Here is a 16,057-nt window from a genome sequence, read left to right as displayed (position 1 = left end):
CGAAGGAGATGTAAATTAATTTCAAGACGGAAAGAGAAGAGATCGGTAAAAGGGAAGTAATCAGAGAAAAAAAGGGAAGATAATGAAGGGAAAACGTTAGGAAAATCGCGAGAAGAAGTACGACAACAGATCGGAAAATGGTAGGGTTAGGAGACGCGTACGACGGCTAAGGAAGTAGAGAAGATAGGTTAAAAGGGGGATTAGGATAACCCTAATCCCCTTTCAACAAAATACTTGGGCCAAACAAGGTTTGGCCCAAAATCTTTTTCCTTTTCCCTCTAAACCCGAGGTCCAAACACACCCTCAATGTACTACAAGCCTTGGGAGAGCAATTTAAAAGTTGGTTCTTCAAATCCTTCAATATTGAACTCTAATTTTTTTCTTTTTTGGCTCCGTCGATCCAAATTTCGTTGTGAAGGGAGATCTCATTATCCTAGAAGGTAAAGTTCTTCCTCTCATGCTCCTCCTCACAGCTTGTTGATAAGCAAAAATATCTCTACCTTGAGCCTATTATTCCAATCAAGAATTAAAATTGTACATTTCCAATATTACGCCATACATATGATCAACATATAAAATATACATACATTCTATAGGACTCTTAACAGTTACAGGTTTCTGAACATGTGCTTTTTCCATTTTTTTTTCTTCTACATAAAGCACATTAAACGTAATTTTTAATGGTTTCAAACTACATATAAATTCAAAAATAATAACTATATTTACCACAATACTTACTTTCATTTTTATTGCTTCCTTTTCAATCTTGTCTACTTCATTCAACAAAGCAGTATTATATACTACATCATCAACACAATCATTTTGTCCTCCCTGATCATCTTGACAGTTAGTATGATATACACAGTTATAATCTAAAATATACAGTTATATATATGTGTAATCTATCTGCTGTCCTTCATTTTCTTTTCCATTTTTTCCATCATGATCATCATTAAAGTTATAATGTAAAATATACAATTATGTATATGTGTAACCTACCTGTTGTCCTCCATTTTCTTTTCCATTTTTTTTCATCTCGATCATCATTAAAGTTATAATGTAAAATATATAGATATGTATATGTGTAATATGCAGAGCAATACATAAACCGTAATATACAGAGCAATACAGAATTTACTTGCTTTCCTTCACTTTCATTTCCAGCTTTTCCATCTTGATCATCAATAAAATGAGTATGTAAAATATACAGAGCAATACATTTCTAGTATTTATACAGAGCAATACAGAAACTACCTGTTTTCCTTCACTTTCATTTACAGTTTTTCCATCTTGATCATCAATAAAATGAGTATGTAAAATATACAGTTATGAATAGAACTACAACGACAAATACATATGTATGTAAAATATCTATTGTCCTTTATCCCCCCTTCCATTTTTCTTCACCATTATTTCTATCACCTTGATCTCCATCATTCTCATCCCTCTGTATGTTTTCATTGGGTTCCACTGTTGCACTTTCCTTCTCTTTCAACAGATTTTTCAGTCCTTCAATCTTTAGAAGCAGTTTGTCCAATTTCACGTTCAAAGCTTGATTGTTGGCCATAATTAATTCTTGAAATTTGAGGAAATATTTAGGAACTTCCACATTCGTATGCTTAGCTTGTCGTGAGCATTCTCCTTTCTTAAATCTTTTATGAGTTTCCTTTGTACTTTGCCTTTCATGGAACATGCTTCGTTCCACGAAATTATCATCAGGAAACATGGCTTTGTATTGAAACTGTTGTAGAAATGATATTGAGAAATCAGTTTATACTATTTGTACTTACATATATAATATTCATAGTAGTTATACAATATACAGTTTGTGTCATCAAACCTGTTCATGGTCGAAGACCCTTCTACAAGGTTTCCATTTTGGGTGGCTGTCAACTACCCAGTTCAGTAGGGGTGAGCACCGGGCGGTCGGGGTCGGTTTTTTGACCAAATTGTCCCTAATTGGCACGAAAGTTGGAAAATTGGCTTCAGCCGCTGTTTCCAACAAAATCGGTCGGTCCAACCGTCGATCGGTTTGGTCAGTTTGGTTGATTTTTTTTCCTCCCTCCCTTCCTTCCTTCCTTCCTCTATGTGTTTCTTGCTTTCTTTGATAGACGATTTTAAAAAATAAGAATGACATTATTATGTTTTATTTCTCTTTTTAATTTCAATAGAAAAATCTATGTCTCTACTCTTTATGATATATATTTTATATTGTCTTAAAACCATATATTTATGTAAAAAATAAAATATAGTTCTATTTATTTCAATTCTTAGTTCATAATTCTTACACAAATCAATAAAATAAACAACATAAATAAGAATGTAAACTAACATACTACCAAAGTGAAATAAAAAATACAATTAAAAGTTACAAATACATCCAAGTTCAATTCACTTCACCACATTACTATTAAGAGTCACAGGCGATTACTAACTAATTCTGTTTCAAGACTTGAAATATTTCTATCAACTAGATGATAGTCTAGTTGATAGAAATATTTCAAGTCTTGAAACAGAATTAGTTAGTAATCGCCTAGTCGGTAATTGACAATTTATCAAAATTTGGAAGGTCTTTAAGTTCCTTTTCATTCTCAATAACCACCTGGAATCCTACATTATCAATATCAAGAATTTATTAAATAATTTAAGATTTCACTAAAGTTACACATTACAACTACAAAAGATATCATGTAAAGATTTGAATAATACATTTTTCAAATTTTGAAGCCTCTTCCAATTCATGCTGAATTTGAAGATCTATTGGATAAGAATTTAGCCAATTTTGAGTACATATGAGAGCCTCCACTGTTTTAGGAGCCAATGAGCAGCATGATGAGTCAACAACACACCCTCCAATACTAAAAGCTGACTCAGACGCTACAGTAGAAACTGGAATAGCCAAAATATCTCTAACCATATGACCAAGAACCTCAAATCGATCACTGTTCATCTTCCGCCATTGTAGTATGTCAAAATCACCTTTGGTCCTAACATTGGCTTCCAACAAATAGATATCAATCTCCGAAGACCCCTGTTCGAAAGGTGTAGTAGCATCATCTTCAAATTCCTCAACAATTGTGTCGTAGGCAAAATCTTCACCCACATGTTCATTTGAATCAAAATCAGCATCCAAGCCCGAAACAGTTTGTGTACTAGTTGTACTAGTACTACTACATCCTTGTCTACTCCCACTTTGAGTAATACTATACTCATGAAAGAGACATCTACAACATTGTTCCACTACATTTCCCATGGATTCAGCAACCTCGGCACCAAAAACAAATTTCAAACAAAAAGATACAAATCTTAATTTCTTTCGAGGATCCAACACAATAGCAACATACAACAACAAATTATTCTTTTCATTGTTCCCTCAATATTTCTCAAATTTTGCCTTCATATTATTAGCCATTTCAACTAACAATGCATTTAAACTACCCACATTCAAACGCAATTCTGAATCACTGTAATCTGATGGAAAACCAAGTTTGAAGTAGTATACAAAGAGCTAAAAATCTTCAATGTCACATCATAAAACACTTTTAAAAACCGTATTAACATCCTAGCATTTGTCCAATCTTCCTTATTTGGTGGCATATCATGTCTATAAGAGGCATCTTCATCTTCTAATCTATCAAAAGCTTTTCCAAACTTAACGGCAGCTTCAATCATCATATATGTGGAGTTCCATCTTGTGGGAACATCAAGACACACATAACTCTTACAAGCTATTTTTTCAAGTTCAATGCACTTCTTAAATTTCAAAAAACAAGCGGGAGAAGACCTTATAAATCGCACGGCATATCAAATCCTATTAATACAATCATTATGTTCCTTAAAAGCATCAGTTACTATAAGATTCAATATATGGGCACAACAACAAACATAAAGAAATTCCCCACCAAACAATAATCCTTTATTGAATCTCTTTAAAAGATAAGCAACAGCAGTGTCATTCGAACTTTCATTATCAACCATCAAAGTCATTACCCTCTCAATGCCCCAATCCTTCAAATTCTTTTCAATGATTTTACCGATAGTATCACCTTTATAATTCTCAATTGGACAAAAAGTTAGTATTCTCTTATGTAATTTCCAATTAGAATCAATGAAATGGGCAGTTAGGACCATGTAATTAATATTTTGTCCCGATGTCCAACAATCAGTGGTGAGAGAAACTCTATACTTATTTTTTACAAACATGTCTCTCAAACGATTCTTCTCATTAACATACAACTTAAACACATCTCTAGCTACAGTAAATCGAGATGGAACAACAAATCTATTATGATTTCCACATGTTAATTTATCCACAAACTTCTTAAACCCCTTATCGTCCACAAACTTAAAGGGCAATTCATCAACTATTATCATCTCAACCAAAGCTTCCCGACAACCCTCTAAACTAAATGACTCACATACAAGTTGTGAAGAATTATCCCCAACTTTGTCTTTAGGTTTAAAAGCTAATGTCATTTGGGTTTGGTCTCTCTTTTTTTGATAAGGGTACTTTTTGCAATTTTCTAAATGATGCTTCGTAGTTCTAGTACCATTACGTTTAAAATGACATGCATAAACAACTCCACAATATTTACATTTAGCACGAGGGTCATTAGGATCACCTTTAAGCCTCTCAAAGTAATCCCAAATCATTGATTGTTTGACATTCTTCCTTATTTTCGGGGGATTTGGAACATCTTCTCTTCCATATGAATCAACATCAATGGTTTTACGCTTGGCATTCGTATCTTCGTCCCTTACGATTTTTAAGGTTGCACAGCTCCCGTCACACTCTAACTCCATATCCATTGAATCCATTTGATTTAACTATAATGAGAGTAAAAAAATATATTCCATTTTAGTGTGTGTGGAAAGAATAAAAGAAACCCAAAGGAAAGATTCCATTAAAAAAAAAGAATAAAATCTATAAGAACTAAATGATGGGACCATTTCACAATTTTTTGTTGAACTCCATATTTAACTAAAAATTAAAATTAAAATTTTGTTCAATTCCACAGTTATGTATTTTGATGTGCAAATTGTTTTACCCTATGAACTATGAAGTATGATGTATTTACTAATTCATTGGACATAGTTGTTATATTCGCAATTGTCTCTAAAATTAAAACAGAAAGTATATCTTTGAAGGCTACCTTTGTTAATTAAAAGTGTAACTTATTACATCCAAACAACTAAGTTTCAATCATGAATCCAATGCCCACTAACAAAGATCGCACAACCATTACCTATTTCATGACTGCTTACAAAACTATATATCTAAAACATTTGATTTCATATTAAGTAAGAAGGTAATTATTCTTGATCACTTTATACCATGAATCTCACACTTTTTCTTTTTAAATTTTATTAACGTTGAATTGAATTGGAGGAGAATAAATATTGAGTTTAAGAAAGAAAATTGAAAAGGAATTTGAAAAAAAAAAAAAAAAGGAATACACTATATAGTGAGGAAATTGAAAGGGGTTTTACAAATGAGATATAAAATTAGGTTTGGTTTTATGGAGGAAGGAAGATTTTTCAGAAAAAAAAAATATACCTTTGGCATAATTTGAAAAGAAAAAAAAATACCTAACAAACTTTGCGACTGTCGATGAACAGACAACAAAGTGCAACGACCAATGAACTTGCAATGGCCAACGGCAACGAACTTGCAAGTCTGCAACGACCGATCAATGGACGAGCTAAGATGAACAAATTGCAACGATCGAAACGAACGGAATGAATGGAGTGCGAGTCACCGGCGAACGGGATGAACGGTAGACGGCCAATGGAGTCAACGGCCAACTGAGGGAAAATGAGAGATCTGTGACGGCCAATGGAGTCGAAGGGAAAACGCGACGTGAGGGGGAGTCGAAAAAATAACCTAAGTTTATAAATATTATATATTTTTTTTAAAAAAAATATGGAGTCGGTTCGGTCAGTTTACCAAACCGACCAAAATCTTAAAGAAACCCGACCGCCAGCATTCAGTTTTTTATTTCTAATACCCGAACCCGACCGCCCATACTATATTTTCGACCACCCGACATCGGTTCGTTCGGTTTCAGTCATTCATTTCGGTTTTTCAGCCCACCATGCTCACCCTTACAATTCAGCATGCATATCTTTTTCTAATCCATTCTTTGTGCACAGAATATTGAAGATCTAGTCAACAATGGAATGCATTCATACACCCATACTAAAAGGGAGAAGGCAAATCCAAAGATGCCAACAACTAGGGTAGAAGGGTTTTTTTTTTTATCGATTTCTCGAATTCTATTAGAACATTATACCCTATCCTTCTCCATGGATACACATCAAATTGTTTTTCATCATCCACCAATTTGATGTGTTCCAAATCTATACCCGTTGTGAATTGTTTACCTAGTAAAAAATTCTCTAGGAAGTATATTTTTATCATTTTTACTTTGTCTTCCTCCTCCAATTTTTCTGAATAATTAAATAAAAATGAGACACTTGACCTCGGGATAGGACATTCATTCTTGAATTACTTTGACAAAAATTTCCCCTTCACCTTAGAAATATCTACTATTGGCAAGGGACCGTAATTTAAACTCGTTATTACCTCAAATTCCCTAATGCCGAATTTGGCTATAATTTCTTTGAAGTTAAACCACAATTCATCCTCCTTCGTCAATGTTTAGTTTATGTACCTTTGACCATTAACTCCTTTTCAAGATCAATGGTGCACCCTGTAAACATAATTTATAGGAGAATATCATTCTATGTATACTTAATATATACTATTTCGTCATATGACACTAAGTATATTTCAATAACATAATCACTACCTCATAAACATCCTCTACGTCAGCTGTTTCTTCTCCTTCTTTTCTCCTTCTTTTCTCCTTAATAGATTTCTAAAAGAATATTAATAATATAGCTTTTAAATTATAAGAACAAATTTCAGTTAAAAATGATTGCAGTTTACTGTTTACAAATATTATATACATATATTTTATAAACATTTTTGTTTGAGTTCCTTCCTCCTTTCTTCACTTGTTTTGTTCCTTGTTTTTCTATCTCTGGTTTCTTATCACTTTTTTTTAAGTTTCTCAGTATAATCCTTCTTCTCTTTCCTTCCTTTAACCACTCTCTTTATCTTTCTCTTCTTTGATACCTGCATTTCATATAAACAATTAAAAGATTATATTAATGTAACGTTAGTTTCTTAAAAACAAATACAACTAAATTTTATATACACGTACATTTTCATTTTCACTCGCCTTCCCTTTCTCCTTCAACACAGATTCGAACAATCTCCATTTGGAAATAGATAAATTGTCCTACAGAAAACATAATACCATTAACCTAAAATTTCAAAACTCATCATTTGTATAATAAACCATTTTCAAACAATACTGAACATAAATAAACCTCATTAGATTTTGATGAATCGTTAAGTGGTACGTCATATGATGTTTATCCTTCATTCATCTACAAAGGAATATAATAAAAGCATCAACACATATCAGATGAAATATATACTTCAATAAATTTCTAATATACTTACTGGTTCTGACTGTTCCCCTTTAGATTATGATGAATCGTTAAGTGGTACGTCATATGATGTTTCTCCTTCATTCATCTACAAAGGAATATAATAAAAGCATCAGCACATATCAGATGAACTTCAATAAATTTCTAATATACTTACTGGTTCTGACTGTTCTCCTTTGTCATGTGTTGGCATTTTTGCCTCCAGTGTTTCAAAGACAACATCCGCTTTCACAAATTTCTAATTCTGGTATTGCACAATTTGTGTACCTGTAGGTCCTCTTAACTCTAGTTCATCATCGTTTGGATATACAGCTTGCAGTGGTTCATACTGAATTGGTTCTTCATATCTATCTTCCTCCAACGATATATATACATATTATATTTTTTTTAACGATTTATACCATTTCAAATACACCTTCAGAAACTTTAAAATATACCTCTGTATCGTCAATCAGAATTGGATCATTCTTGTTCGATTTAATATGTTACAACCTTGATCCTAGGCATCTTTCGCTTCGACGCACTATTTTTTTTCAACTGTATATACAGATTAATATACAATATAAACTACCATTTACGATATTATGATTTTTATAGATTCGAACTTCAATGTTTAAATGGAAACATAGTCGAACTTCAGAAATATCATAGTCAAACACTTCTTGTTTCTTTTCGAAGTTCATTTTAAGATTATAAACATTCGAACCAAATATATACAACATGCATTACTTAATTTGTGGTTTAAGAGTAAACAACACTTTACATCCATCGATTTCACAGTACAAATCATGAATGTTAATAAACCCTAAATTCTTCTTTAGTTTCATTTTCTAAATAAAGTAGTTTGAAGAAGACGGTTCCAGACTAAAAAGAAATACGATATGATGTAAATATAACCCATTTTATTTCATATATGAAGTTTAAAAATAGACTCACCGTAATGGAAGATGGCTTCGCAACATAGTGATGGAAAATGACTTACACCCGGACGTCGGAACTGCTATAGACGACGAATGAAATCACTAATGTGAGCTCGGAATTGAAGACGGTGAACAACCGGTAGCTTTTTGAAAAATCGTTGTAGTTTTCATTGGACAAAATGAAAATTCCTTGTATGTGCAAATAAACCCCCCTTTTCATGCATTCAACATCTCCAAACCTTTCTTTTTCAAATTTCTTTTCGTTTATATTAAAGAAAGTTAGATAATAAGGTAAATTGGCCCATTCTTTTGTGAAAAATATTAGCCTATTTAGGACTTTTATGTCATATATTAGGAAGAAAGGTCTATTGTGTAATATCATATAGCAATTTAGGTTATTTGAGTTAAAAACCCTTATTTTTAGTGTTATAATTTTGTTTATTTTGTTTGTGTCATTTTTCAATTTCACTCCATTTTAAATTGGGTTTATCATAAAGCTATTTTCAAATACAGCGTAATGAACCAAAATATTTATAAAATATAACAAAACATTATAGTTTATCTACAATAGATCACAATTGACCAAGATATACTACTATATATGTCTATCTGTATCATGATAGAGATACATATAGTAGTTTATCTTGGTCTATCGTGATCTATCACAAATAGATTGTGATATTTTGTTATACTTATAAATATTTTCATAAATTTTATTATTTAAAATAATTAGATAATTTATCTCGTTACATCACTCTTAAAAAAAATGATGGTTTATAGTTTTCTTTTTCAAAAATTGTTAGATGACACTACAAGTAATCGTTTAAAGGTATGAATACTTTATTGATAAATTATTAATGAGTCGATAATTCTTTCTGTGAGGATTAATTTGTTAGTTTAGTAAAATCTTTAATACTTAATCTATTTTTTAAAAAGTATAACAACCATAGAATGAGATACCGAACTTTCTATCTTGTTCATATAAGATATTAATGTTGAGCTAAGTTTACAATGAGAGGTCTATATTCATTTGAGTTAATTATATATAAGATTATGAAGCGGGCATGTCTGGACTTTTATAGGGTTCACATGTTAAATTTTCTTTTTTCTTTTCATTGGATCCTCCTAAAGATATATAGAACAAAAAAAGTAGTATATATTCCAGAAAAGGGAGTCAGTTTCTTTGAGTCAAAAGACAGAATGTTTTAAACACATTACCAAACAAAGTCTTAGGTGTCTGTTTTGTTCATTTCATTATTAAGGAAACAATATTATTAAATTTCTCAATATAAAATGATACAATAACCATGAAGCCTTGGCAAATAAGGCTTCCAAATGTTTTCTATATTAAGGGAATGGACAGCCATTTTTCAACTTTACCTTCCCAAACCAATAAAGCATTTCCATTATTTTTTGAAAACGATAATATAAATTTCTCAAAAAATCAATATTTCATATAGAAGAACTTCCCCTTTGTATTGATTTTGTGTTAAAATACCTCTTGTGTTTTGTGTTAAAATTTGTGAAGTAAAAAATAATCACCTCTTAACAGTAATAGAAATATAGAAATCAACATGAAAGTATGGAAACAAAATGAACTACATCAACAAACAGAAAATTTTAAAATATAAGAACTAAAATTAAATTTAAACCTTAAACACTTCATACTTAAAATTAAATTTAACCGTGAACACTAAACATTTTTCAAAAGTGCAAGAGAGAGAAATCTATAAAAAAAAAATCCACTTTTGAAAATCTAGCCTTTTCAGATCGGTGACATAATCTATTAACTTAGCAGAAGAAGAAAAAAAATCAAATTACAATGTTATAAAATGATTGTAGCATTTGTCACATACTCAAATTTCAACAAAAAGGGAAAAAAAAAATCATCCATCTAATGCAACAGAAAAGTTCCAACTTTAAAGGAAACTCATAAAAATGACTCAACAAGTTCCGACCATTGCATTTTGAGGCTACAACACACACATCACAACACAAAAATCAATCCAAACAAGAGCAATTCAATGCAACCTTTATCCTTTGAACTGTGGCACTGATAAGAGTATTCACCGTTGCCACAGACTCCACATTCAGCTGTTTTGAAGATGATACACTGGACACCAATATCTGGAAAGCTATGGTTAACAAAGACCCGCTTGGCCTCCCCAAGGTAGAACTCGTCGAAGCTCCGATTCCGGAATGAGTACGGCCATCCCCTGTGATTACAAATCCTGATGGAAGTATTGGTATCTCTGATGGGTCCTGACCACTTGTTGCAATGTTCATAGCAGGCATGTCGATGGGTGCATATATCACCAAGGATCCTAGTGGATCTATACAGCTTTCTTGAAGAATCAGCATATTGTTCTCAGTCGGGATGAATGGCTGCTTTGTAAACCATTCACATGAGCAACCATCAAAGCTTAATAACTCTAAAATTTAAACTAATGATAATGAATAAAATAGATGCTTAAGAATTAAGATGATCCAAAGATCTCTAGTTAATTTCACCGATTTTTACTCCCGAAAAACTCGCTATTTCAAGTAGTAAGTGAAACTCTAGAGCATTTAATTAGTTTGTCTAAGATTCACAGATGGTAGAAGCTACAGAAGGAAAGTACCCGAATTATCGATATCAAGTTTCCTGGATGAACTCCTGTTAAGATGTGTGCAATTTCATGTACTGGGTTTCCATAAGAGAGAACATCCCACTGGAACAACAATGTTGATAAGTCTTCACAGATCAAGGGAATAACAACCGATCAAGAAAAAGGAAGTGTGTGGTATTACAAACCTGAACTCTGGCCTTTTCATCCCTGAAGAAATTAAAGATGGTTTCAGGTTGTAGGGGAAGCCAAAGAGATGTCGCTGCACTTACGACTGTCCCACTGGGCTGCCCCAGTTCCGAGCTAATCCGAACAGATATTCGAACACCACTATTGTTCACTTCGGATAACTGAGGGAAATCTAATTTACCTGACATGCTCAGTATGCCACAGAAATTTTTTACCATTCTATGTGACAGCTTCATGATGCTCCTCCTACCTTCAGGAGAAGTTAACACTGAAAAACAAACAAAAGTTTTTGTTAAAACTTGAGTTTGCTAAAAAATATGGGAATGCCATTTTTTGTGACTGAAGAAAACAAATCATAAATAAAAGGTAAACCTCTACCTCCTCCAAGTTCATGGTTAGGTGCACAATCCCTGAATGTATAAGCCAATCTCTCACACATCCTTTGAAGAGTGAAAAGCCATCGGTCGGCTCCATATGCCAAAGTATTGAACACAAGATCTCGATAGAGCCGGTGGGTTTGTGTTTTATCATCCACTTCCACATGCTCAACCCAGGTAACCTGTCAATGAAGATGGATGATTACAAAATACAAGTACACTGTTTAAGAAAACATGGCAGCTACTGTTCTCAATGAAATTATATCTTTAAAACGGCCAATGTCGAGCGACCTACATAAGTCACTTCAGAAGGATAAAGTAGCTAATACATCATTCGTAACGGTTTTCAAAACATGTCAAATGCATGAGGATTCTTCTATGGCATACCAATTATGTTGTATTAGAAGGATATTCACATGGCACACATTTATGGCTCATTCAATAGAGGAAGATAATTAGCCAAAACACAAGGGACAAACAGAAATTAATGCCAAGGCAATGATTTCATGGATATTAATGTTGACAATGGCACCTAAGGGCATAATGACTTGTAAAAGTAATTTTAAGCCCACTGAGCTCTAGCGGCATTAGTTAAGAACATAAGATCCATGAGAGTAGGAAAGAGATCAAATATTGATGAAAGGAGTTAAAAACCTTAGAGCAACCATTGGGCATTTCTTGAATCAAGCACCCGGAAGGAAGCCTCCAGCAGCGTGCAGAGGTGACACAATCCTTTAAGATTTCATATGAAACATCCACTATTACCCAGACACCAAACTCAATCTGCTGACAATGTCGAAGGAAGCAAAAGTCTCGAGGAGACACGAGGGGTGAAAAGATGTGCATTTGTTGATACATCTGCATTTGTTAATAATTATTGTCTACATGCTGTGTAGAAATAAATAAGGTCGAACATGAACAAAGAAAAAGAAATGAGAGCATGATTTCCATACCAACTGCAAAGCACCACTGCGGTTTCCAGGCATCCCGGGGTCAATGATATGAAATGTCTCTGCATTTGTAATGATGGTTGAAAAGAGATCTGCCCATTTATCCTGTTTAATTGAACCAATAGCCAAAGTAAATATCTCTCCAAGAAGGGAATCAACAGTTTAGCTTTCAATAGGCATAACAGGAATTAATGAATATCAAAACTGACCGCATCTAAAAAACAATCAACCAATTGAATTGCACTCATTGTCACCACTCCTGAAGCTTTCGATGATTCAGTACGAGCACTAGAAGTTTTGAAGTGATTGGGTCTAGGAAATATCTTTTCGTAGCTGTCACGATGGAGAACATACCTCCCATCATTCAGGGTCTTCATCCACAAAGGCTCATCGATCCTCAAAAGTCTAATTAACTCTTCCAAGCCAGTTGCAGCAGTTTCCAACATAAGAGCATTTTCCAAATCATTAATACCTCTTGATTGGTAAGTTGTTGCTGCTCCATCTAATATTACTGGATCAGAAATAAGATCGACTGCAGGACTTGGAACTATTTGAGTAAGGGAACTTCTTGGTGACAAGTCAAGTGAAGATCCAAGAACAGGCAATAGTGATTCAAGTTGTGATATTGGTTTCCCAATGTACTTGGCAAGAAGGTTAGACACTTTTTCATGCTGTGAAACGATCATAGTTGAAACCATTGAAGTTGGTGCATCCATATTATGAAAAGATAATAAATCATTCAAAATTCAATATTACTAAAAGAAAAAATAAACAAACTTTCAACTTCAAAACATGAAAAGCACCTCTTCTTTCAAGTGAGAATTTTCAAGACGTAGTTTTTGGAGATTGCGTTGTCGCTCTTCTTCTCCAAATGGTGGACCTCCACAGGATGGACAGATCACATTCCTCAACGCTTCTCTAATTGCAAGGTTTTCACATTGAATCTTTTCATTCTCTGTCCGAAGCGAAGAGTTGTCTGCTCGCTCATTCTGAGCCTGTAAGAGAAGAAGAAGAAAGAGTCTCAATTGAAGCGTAAATAAAATTTAACTTCTCTACAGACCTAAGAGAACTCATTCTACCTTTGTTTGAGTCCTCTTGTTTTGAAACCAAAATTTGATCTGTTTGGTCTCAAGACCAAGCTCTCGACTTAGCTGGCGCCGCTGATTTTCATCAGGGTGTGGGCATTGCCTGAAAAATCTAGGAAACAGGCAGAACAATTCAAACTGTTTTAGAACTACACACATGCATAGGCAGAAAAGGAGACATCAGATTGTTGAAACCAAGATCCTTGCAGCCCTTCATTGGTAAGAGTTAAGAGAAGGGTCAAACGTGTAAATTTGCGTATAGCACTGAGGGAATGTCCAAAAGACTTGAACAGATTCAACATGCAACTTCAGAAAACACCAACAAGATACAGGGAAAGGCCCACAATAACATATACACACAAAGAGAGGCAACAAAATCTATACCAATCTGTGAAATGAGCAGACAAACGACAAAGGAATCACAAACACAGAAGAACATACACAGACAAACAACATGCAAAGAAAGGTGAGAAAAACTCTGGAGCTTCTTACGATTCAAGCTGCTGAATCTGGTAAGGATTATGACGATGGTAAGTCTTTTTCCCCTTACGATCATTAGAACCTTCTTGTTCATCAGGTGACCCACCGCCATAACCCCCACGACCATCCATCATAATATCCATCCTGACCAACCACTACACTAAGATACCCACTAAATGAAAGAACCACAACTTCTCTGTTCTTGGCATGAAATTCCCAAAAACGGGAGCCGCTAGAACTTTTATTTCCGCACCCTGTACTCGTTTGTACAAAACATTGAAAATCAGAGATGGGATAAATAGAATGCATAGCATCCAGAGAGGGGTTGAGTCCAATTTCCAAATAAGGATAGCAAATCAACACCAAAACAAACGCAATAAATGGAGAGATATCCCTGAGTTGGGTATTGGATTTGGTATTTTTTGGGAGGGTTAATTGGTACATACAAAACTCTCTTCTCTCTCTCTCTCTCTACCTCTATACCTCTGTCAAAGTTCTTGCTGATTTCAGTAAAGGAAAGTGAAACCGTTGAAGTCCACTTGTTCAATCGACAGAAGAAAACATCCAAAAATCGGCGAAAAAAAGGGTGAAGAAAAGAGAAATTGAATTGTAGAGAGAGAAAGTACCAAATGCAGAAAAATAGCCAATGGGTTTAGAGGAAGAAGGCGAAAGAAACTTGGGTTGATTCGCCATGCGATGTTGTAATTCAGTTTCCTTTGAATCATCATCAACTCCGTCTACCATTGCTAAAAAACAACAAATTGAAAGAGAAAAAGATAATGACAACGAGGAATTAGGTAAAATTCAAATTAATCAAAAAGAAAGAAAAAAATCAGAGATTCCTTCTCGTATTTACCTTTTTTCAAGCTTCGAATTGTGTCAGAAACCTACAGAAATTGTTGTTCTACGTGAACGACAACTGGAATTTTGTGGTTTTGCTTATGAGCTTATTGAATTCAGTGGCAGCCGTTTGATTTAAAATTTGTTGAAAAGGGAAAAACTTTATATATGTATATATATTCAAATCTCTTTTAATTCATTTGTTCTACTTTTGAATATCAATAATAATCAAATAGTATTAGTAATGCAAATTATTCACTTGTGACATTCCTTCGTTTTTCATTCTAAAAGTATTTTGACTTACCCAGTCCGTAGCTTTATATTTTATAATAATATAAAAAGAGGAGAGCAAAGAGAAAAGAAGATGGCAATGATCAGAGTATTTGAGATTGAGGTTCTTCCTTTATGAAATTAATTGAATTCTCTTTTAGACTTGTGTGAAATTATGGCAGATTGGTGATTTAATACGTTTCGTACATTATTTATATACAAAACGACAATTGAACTAAATTACACCTGAAGGCTGAAATGAAAGACCCAACAGGATCTCAATCTAAACTTTTTTTTCTTTTTTAATTTATGTATAACAAATCATTTGATGAATCATTATCACAGAAATTCATATTTTCTTTCTTTCATCAAATCAACGATAAAGGAAGTTATTGGGTAGAAATTGTCTTCAAGTAGCTTATTATATAATATCAGCAAACTATTTATAAATATCTAAAATTGACTACCAGTAGTTCAACATTAAAATTTTATTAAAGCCTGTATTCAAATATATGGATATGAATGAACTTATTTACAAATATAGCAAAATTGTTATAAAATAAGAACAAAGAAACAACACAAATAGAAGAATAGAGATGAGAGAAAGTAAATAAGACAATTAAACTCAATTATAGTGTGTATACAAATGATCTCTACAACCTCTATTTATAGGGTTGTCAAAATAATAGTTACAAAATCAAATTAAAATAGGGGACAAGAAAGTTGTGGAAATTGATACGGAGAGGTTAATGGATGAATTTATAACTTAAGGAGGTTAAGGACATCTAATAATATTCAACTTTAATTTAAAATATTCAT

At 33.3% G+C, this 16,057-nt stretch overlaps 2 protein-coding genes across 3 annotated transcripts; both read right to left on the bottom strand.

Annotated features, from left to right (window-relative positions):
• Positions 1-1,381: 1,381 nt before the first annotated feature.
• On the bottom strand, positions 1,382-4,818 carry LOC127149695 (zinc finger BED domain-containing protein RICESLEEPER 2-like). Its single transcript, XM_051085556.1, has 4 exons — positions 3,822-4,818; positions 3,451-3,728; positions 2,801-3,265; positions 1,382-1,741 (listed from the first exon to the last, which is right to left on the bottom strand). The coding sequence occupies exons 1-4, from the start codon at positions 4,816-4,818 to the stop codon at positions 1,382-1,384; spliced, it is 2,100 nt and encodes a 699-aa protein (XP_050941513.1).
• A 5,414-nt stretch (positions 4,819-10,232) lies between these two features.
• LOC103496865 (homeobox-leucine zipper protein HDG11-like) lies at positions 10,233-15,217 on the bottom strand. Of its 2 annotated transcripts, XM_051085492.1 has the most exons (12): positions 14,985-15,217; positions 14,755-14,874; positions 14,141-14,382; positions 13,643-13,760; positions 13,367-13,558; positions 12,773-13,234; positions 12,567-12,668; positions 12,268-12,471; positions 11,615-11,795; positions 11,236-11,504; positions 11,063-11,152; positions 10,233-10,829 (listed from the first exon to the last, which is right to left on the bottom strand). In XM_051085492.1, the coding sequence occupies exons 3-12, from the start codon at positions 14,269-14,271 to the stop codon at positions 10,443-10,445; spliced, it is 2,136 nt and encodes a 711-aa protein (XP_050941449.1). In that variant the 5' UTR covers positions 14,272-14,382; positions 14,755-14,874; positions 14,985-15,217; the 3' UTR covers positions 10,233-10,442. The 2 variants fall into 2 exon arrangements, with proteins under 2 accessions (XP_050941449.1, XP_008457114.1); XM_008458892.3 differs by having other exon boundaries at positions 10,233-10,826; positions 14,141-14,874; positions 14,985-15,200.
• Between the last annotated feature and the right edge of the window lie 840 nt (positions 15,218-16,057).

This window comes from Cucumis melo, chromosome 6 (assembly GCF_025177605.1).
Source record: "Cucumis melo cultivar AY chromosome 6, USDA_Cmelo_AY_1.0, whole genome shotgun sequence".
In the NCBI taxonomy this organism is placed as follows: Eukaryota; Viridiplantae; Streptophyta; class Magnoliopsida; order Cucurbitales; family Cucurbitaceae; genus Cucumis; species Cucumis melo.
The sequence above is the reverse complement of the archived record's forward strand: the minus strand, read 5'-3'. Positions and strand labels throughout refer to the sequence as shown.

Bases quoted from the DNA above. Each gene is read 5' to 3' on its own strand.
- LOC127149695 (XM_051085556.1), bottom strand. From the start codon at position 4,818: ATGGATTCAATGGATATGGAGTTAGAGTGTGACGGGAGCTGTGCAACC. The intron at 3,729-3,821 runs GTATTAATAGGA...TTGAAAAAATAG, and splicing joins TTTTAAGGAACATAATGATT to CTTGTAAGAGTTATGTGTGT. The intron at 1,742-2,800 runs GCTCTCATATGT...TTTCTACAACAG, and splicing joins TGGCTCCTAAAACAGTGGAG to TTTCAATACAAAGCCATGTT.
- LOC103496865 (XM_051085492.1), bottom strand. From the start codon at position 14,271: ATGGATATTATGATGGATGGTCGTGGGGGTTATGGCGGTGGGTCACCT. The intron at 12,669-12,772 runs GTCAGTTTTGAT...TCAATTAAACAG, and splicing joins TTGATTGTTTTTTAGATGCG to GATAAATGGGCAGATCTCTT. The intron at 10,830-11,062 runs GTACTTTCCTTC...TGGTTTACAAAG, and splicing joins ACTTGATATCGATAATTCGG to CAGCCATTCATCCCGACTGA.